Genomic DNA, 6,998 nt, shown 5'->3' with positions numbered 1-6,998 from the left:
GCTGAAAAGAGGCAGATCACTACAAGTCTGATCCAGTAGTGAGACCCTGAACCCCCTGTAGACCCTCCCCAAAATACACACACAAAAAAAAATCAATAAAATTAAGGCATCACCCAGAAATATAATATCTCTAGTTCTGAGCTACAGGTATACACTGGTCTTTCTGTTAATTTGAAAGTACAGTTAGAGCAAGATACTAAAAAGAGTAACGTGAGTCTACGTGAGAAACAAATGCCTAGATCTTTCCTCTGGGATGCACTTTTGTCCTGCCATACACAGTATTTACTTTCCTACTTGTTTTAAATCAGAATTAAGAAAAAACAAAAAACCAAAGAATCATTAAACAAAGACAAATAAAAGAGGCATTTACACTTAAAAACAAATTTAGGGTAATAAATAAGGGTACCTGCTGAAATCTCTTTAAATGAAGAGTGAGCACAGGAGGAGCAAGAGAAATTAGCATTTGCTTTTTAGCATTAGTATAAACATGCTTCCTCTCACCTACAGAAAAGAAGAAATTTCAGCATGTTAAAATCATGTTTGACTTCCAGAAAATCATGTTTTGCTGTAATATGGTAGAGTGCTTACCTAGTATGCACAAGGCCCTGGATTTAATCCCCAGCACCACACACACAAAATAAACTTTTGTGAAGTGGAAGATCAGCAAGGTGGCTAATGATAGGTTTAAAATATTTAAAGCAAAGACCAGCAAATTTTTGTAAAGAACAAGATAATATTTCATGTTTTGTGGACCAAAAGGCAAAATCAAAGGTATTTTAAGAATTTAGATATGAGAAATTGTTTCACAAGTTTTTACAGATGAAATACAGTAACAGAGCTAGATGTAGTGGTGCACGCATGTAAACCCAGTACTTGGGAGGCTCAGGCAGAGGACTGTCTCGAGTTCAAGGCCAGTCTAAACTATATAACAAGTAGTTTCAAAGACAAAATATGCAGTAATAAGAGTGTGAACATATATATGCTATTAAACAAAGAATGGAATTATTTCTCAGGGTCACAGTATTTTGTTTAGTGTTGCAAAGTATTCACTACCCTATCAAAAATCATTCATTCATTTGTGAAAACCATTTTTGAGGTTTTCTTTCCTTGAGCTCAGTGATAAAGAGTCCTTACCTAGTATGCACAAGGCCCTGCATTCAATCCCCAAAACAACAAAAAAAACTTGTGAAAGATCAGCAAGGTGGTTAACTAGTGATGCCCAGAACATTTCTCACCACAAAAATGGACCAAAACAAAACATGAGCCAGACATGGTGGCACATGCCAACACTACAAAGGCTGAGACAGGAAGATCATTTTGAGTTTGAGACCAGCCTATATTACAAAGTGTGCTCAAGGCCAGCCTAAACTGCATAGTGAGACTCTGTCTCAAAAAGATTTAAAAACTCAAATAACGGAACTTAACAAAAAACGGGTATACAGATGTATGTCCATTTTGTATCTGTGTATTCAAAGTGGTTAGGATAGATACATAGTTACGTTCTCTTAATGAATAGAGTGATTTGTTCTAATGGTGTTTGTAAATAGGATATCATGTCCACATCTTGTACAGCAATTAACCACTAGGAAGAATGTATGCAATGTGTTAATTATTGAAACTGTCCTACCAATTTGATTTGAAACTATCTCACTGCTATTTACTTATCAATAAAATTATGGGGGAAAAAAAAGATTTAAGAAAAAAAAAAAGGAAAATTTGTTTAACCTCAGGAACTACCAAAAATAGGCAGAGAGTCAAACCTGACCAATGTCTAGTATACAGCAAACAAAACTCATACAAAATCAAAGCAATTTACTTTCTGTAAATACATGCACAGTTTTTAAAAGCTAGGATTTAAAAATACACTAACCACACTACTCAATATCCTTCATAGTCCACAATCCTTCCTTACACTACTTATCCAAAGTCAAAACAAGAGGCAAGAGGGGCTACAGGAAATTATCATTATCTCTTTGTCCCATATTTCAGGGCTGAAAGAAGGCAGGGTCTCCCAGCGTCTTACAGTGAGCACACCATACACTGAAACATTAATTTCCCGGGTGCAAGATGAAGTTCCTCTAGAATGTTGGCAGGTAACTGAGGGTGCCAAAACAGAAATAACCACTGTCAGGATGCTCTTTTATGACAGCACTCCAATGGGATGATTGACCATAGAGCTGTCAGAGAGCAAACTGCACTATGAACTGCTGCTGAGGGGCTGGTGAGATGGCTCAGTGGTCTAAAGCACCTACTAGGAACAAGCTTAGCAAAGCACAGGGACTGCGGTTCAATCCCCCAGCACCACATGCCAGACAGTCCCACCCCCTTGTGGGCTGAGCTGGCCACACACACACACACACACACACACACACACACACATAAATGAATAAATAAAAATTTAAAAAAAAAAAGAACTGCTGCTGAGACCTCAACAGCTACCTCAAGAAACTCCTTTCATATTTGTTAAAATATTTACACATGAGAACACTTATTCAAGCCATCCAATCCTGATACAATTACAAGAGTACCATGTGCCACATGTGTCCCTATTAGTTTTACTTATAATGAGAAAATTAAATACCTTTTATATTTGCCTTTTGTCCACTATATTGTCTCCGTGTGCATACTTCACACAGTAGTTTATTTGCATCTCGGAGTTTCTCATTACGAGTGAACTGATATAAACAATGTTGGATTGAACATTCATCAGTACTGAAAGCTTCCCTGTTTGCAAGAGTATAAAAAGCAGTTTCTGGATCTTCATTAACAACCTCATACAGCTTTGTCACAGGAACATGACCATCATTCAGAATCTCTATGTCTATTTCTTCAGGTTCAAGAGCACCATTTAAGTTAAGGTGTTTGAAATCACTGGAAATGTCCACTTCACCACTGCTCTCTTTCTTCAGACAGACATCATCTGAAGTCCTAGCACAGTCAGTGGAAGATGTAAAATCCTCTAGATCATTATTCATGTTGACATTTATTATATCTACTTCTTCTATGGTTTTCTGATGATCAGTTATGCTTCCTATTGCTTTTTCTTGGCCATTCAAATCTTTCTGATTAACACAAAATTCTTCATAAGCAACTTCCTCTTGTGAGATATTGGTGGATTTAATATCCATTTCTTCCTGAAGTGATGTTTCAGCCTCACACGCATTATCTTCAGGCTGGTCAACAGTATAGATATTATTTACATGAAGAACTTTTCCTTGAATTTTTTGTTGCCTTCTTTCATTCTGTATAAAAAATATAACACATTTTAAAAAGGGAAAAAAAAAAAAAAAAACAAAGAGTTAAGAGAAAGTAAGATTAGAGCACCCTTCTTGTTTCCTGGCTCCCCATACTGTATTCTTCCTACTGTTAATGTACTTGACCCTGTGCTCACTTCGGCAGCACATATACTAAAATTAGAACAATATAGAGAAGATTAGCATGGCCCTTGCACAAGAATATACTTGACCCTATCACTGATGAAATGAACCAGATAACAGTCTCTCCTCCAATGGAGGGTGAGAATAAAATATAGCAACAGACATGCACTACATCAAGTTTTGCTGGTAGCAATCAAAAATGAGTAATTTCATAAGAAATAATTCATTTTCAGAATCTCATCCTAAAAGGTCCTTTTATTATGTTTTCAAATATATTATTTTTATTGAGAAATATGAATGAGACAGTTTCACAGCTGATTAATAGGATCAAATAAATTATGAAGAAAAAGTTTTTAAATGAAACCAGGAATAAATGGCCAATTATCAAAAATTATTCCACTGGAGCTGCTTCTTTCTTTTGGCTCTTGTTGTTTTGCTGTTTTCCACCACCATGAATTGTTGCCCTCTGCCATCTGCCACCCTGCCTTGGAGCCAAACAAGTATGGACTGAAACCTCCACAAACTATGAGATATACAAACCTTTCCTTCCTTAATTTTGGCATCAGGTATTTTGTCTCAGCAACAAGACAAAAGCAACCAAGACAATAACACACTAAAAAATTAAGAGTCCAAAAGAGAAAGATGTAAAGAAAGGTAGCAACTAGATAGGACTCTAGCAGGCTAAGGCAGGAGAATGACAAGTTCAAGCCAGGCCTGGGTATCTTATGAGACCCTATTTAAAAAAGGAAAGGCCTGGAGATGTAGCTCAGTGTGAAAACCTGACTTCAATCCTGTTGTTATGGTTTATGGCTGGGTGACCCTACCCCCAAGCCTCATGTACTCATGAGGGAGGAGATGGGATCACAGGAACATACTACTTATCAGTAGATTAGTTCACAGGTAAATGTGATGTTGGAGGTGGAGGCTGGCTGGAGGAGGTTGGTCACTGAGGGCATGTCTTAGAAGAGTATCTCTTCTTCTCTCCTTCCTTAATCGCTCTCTGCTTCCTGCCTGCAAGGCTCAGGAGGTTTCACAAGGGAACAAGACTACACCAGAAGTTTTGGATGCCAGACCATGTGTTATACTTTGCAATTTGCTTACAACCAGTCACTTTGCAGGACACTGAGATTAAAGGTGGCAGACAGTTAATCTGGAGGAAATTTCAAGGCACTCAAATATTCAGGCTATGGCTGGGTACTGTTGGGGGCTTTTAGCTAGCTCTACATCATGAGTCAAGAGCAAAGAGCCCAGAAGGATGATTTTTAAAGTGTTAAGCTTGCCCAGAAAGAATGCTCCAGTAAAGTTTGGGCCTGTAAAGACAGAGTGGAGAATATGGTTGCTGAAAAGATTAGAATTAAAAAGAAGCCAAGTACTTTGGAACAGAACCATGGAAAAACCTTGGGGAATGTAAGAAACGAGTAAAGCTCCAGCCTTGACAGACTCAAACTTTGCTTTGAGCAAAGAGCCCCAGAGGGCCATACTCTAGATAGAACGGCAGCAGCAAGATTCAGTTCATGTGCTCAGCCATCCAGCGACTCGGAGGCCTCAGCAATAATCAGCAAGGAGCAGAAGGGCTCAGCTACTCACCAGCTGAGTCAACCTTGGTGCCATCCAGATGGTGCTGGTTTAGGCGCACACAGAACGCAAGAGTTGTAGTTAGGGAAGCTTCTGCAAAGACTTCAGAATTGGGCCAGGGAGGCCAAACAGTATACCCTCAAGCAGGCCATAAATAAAGCTGTGAGGGTGAAGTCAACATGCAGAAGAGATCTCAGGATGTTGGAGATGCCATGTACATGGAATGTCTGTAGAAAGCCACAAGGAATGAGCAAAGCTGACCTTAGGCCACGAGGGCTGTAACGACTGACAGTCACAGGAGCAGGGCCTCCTAAGCCCTGTGTCATTCACATCTCAGCACAATTTTCCCAGGGTGTTGGACATGGAACTATAGAATTTAATGTGTGCCCTGCAGGGTTTCAGTCTTGCTTTGCTCCCATTCCTTCCTCTTCCTCTATTTCTCCCTTTGGAATGGGGATGTTCACTCTGTGCCTTTGTATGTTCCAGTGTTTATTTTTACAGGGGCCACAGGTGAGTTTTCCTTCCAATCTCAGAAGAGACTCTGGACTCCAACTTTTCAGCAATGCTAAAACTGTCAGGACTTGAGAAATTCTTAGAGATGGATTAAATGCATTTTGAACTTAAAAAAATCATTCCAGGGCCAGTGAGATAGCTCAGAAGACTAAGCTCCTGCTTAGGCAAGTGCAGGGACCAGGGTTTGATCTGTGGTACCACACAATGCCAGCCCCAACCCTGGGCATGCTGAGCTAGCCAGTGAGACCAGGCATGGTGGCAGATGCCTGTAATCCCAACACTGGACAGGCTGAAAACAGGAGGATCACTACAAGTCCATGCTACATAGTGCGACCCTGTACCAAACACATTAATACATACATACATATATAAAAATTATTCCACTGGAAAAATTAAAATGTATAAGCATGATCCCTGTTCTAAGAGAAATGACTTAGATGGTATTACAACTTTAAGCTGGCCTCTTCACTCCTGCAGCCCATTATTGGACCATGAGGAGGCTCTGACTGCACATAAAACAGATAAAATATATTCATATGAGTTATAATTATTGGGTCAAAGTTTTGCTGAGATTAAAAAAAATAAAAACTCAATGATGCACATAGATTGGACTGATGTGGACAGGATGGATGAAACATTATTCTAGGAATAATATTAACAAAGTAAACAAAGTAACAGTCACAGAGACAAAGGACAGCAAAGGATCTTCCCATCACCCTTTTTGCCATTGTAGCCTACTTCTTACTACAGACAGATAAAGGCATTTCACAAAATTCCTGTTACTAGATAACCTAAAGACCCAAAGGGTTTAGCATTTTTGGTTGCAATGTAACCTGTAATTCCAGAAGGATAAAGACACACAAGCCACAAATACCTCCTACTGCCATATCTCTAAAAACACAGGAACACAGAAAAAATGGGGAAAGGATATAAGAGAATAATTCAAAAAAATAAAATGGCTCTGACAAAAATATGCTCAACTTCAAATATGATAAATTTGAAATAAAAGTACAGATTAGGCAAAATCTGAAAGTTTGCTAGCACATGTCTGTCAACAAAAGAAGCTGAAGTCTCAGATACTGCTGAGATGAACACAAATTGTATACTTGTGGAATACAGCTAAATAATATCTACCAAAACTATAAAAACAATCCTCTTCTCAAAATTTTCCCTACAGATGGCATAAGTACAGGGCTATTAGTGACACAACATTGGCCATCATAGCAAAGGCTCCAATCAAGTTCATTCAATAGAGAAATGGCTAAAAAAATATGGTACATTCATGTAAAAGAATGCTATGGTGGTGAGGGTGATGATGATGTTGGAAGAGGAAAAGAGAAGAAAGAAGAAAAAAGGTGGAGGAGAAGGGGAAAGACTGGTTGTAATGTATTCTGTAATTCCAGGATAAAGACATACAAGCAGCAGCAGAAGAGGATGAAGAGGAAGAAGAACCTTTGTGTTGTGAAATGGAAAAGTATCTAAGAATCCAAGTAAAAATAAACTAACAGAAACCAGGTCCACAAGAGTGTGCAG

At 38.8% G+C, this 6,998-nt stretch overlaps 1 protein-coding gene and 1 pseudogene across 1 annotated transcript in view; one reads left to right on the top strand and one right to left on the bottom strand.

Annotated features, from left to right (window-relative positions):
- Usp16 (ubiquitin specific peptidase 16) overlaps positions 1–6,998 on the bottom strand; it is a 34,719-nt gene that overhangs the window by 4,294 nt on the left and 23,427 nt on the right. Inside the window, exons 15-16 of the mRNA XM_004646327.2 lie at positions 2,582–3,242; positions 407–501 (exon numbers count right to left, since the gene is read on the bottom strand). Of these exons, the coding sequence (XP_004646384.1) occupies positions 407–501; positions 2,582–3,242 (756 nt within the window). The remainder of the gene's footprint in view (positions 1–406; positions 502–2,581; positions 3,243–6,998) is intronic.
- On the top strand, positions 3,384–3,496 carry LOC111814076 (annotated as a pseudogene).

The sequence above is a fragment of the Octodon degus genome, unplaced genomic scaffold, assembly GCF_000260255.1.
Source record: "Octodon degus isolate 3935 unplaced genomic scaffold, OctDeg1.0 scaffold00264, whole genome shotgun sequence".
In the NCBI taxonomy this organism is placed as follows: Eukaryota; Metazoa; Chordata; class Mammalia; order Rodentia; family Octodontidae; genus Octodon; species Octodon degus.
Note: the sequence above shows the minus strand (reverse complement) of the source record. Positions and strands in the feature narration are given on the sequence as shown.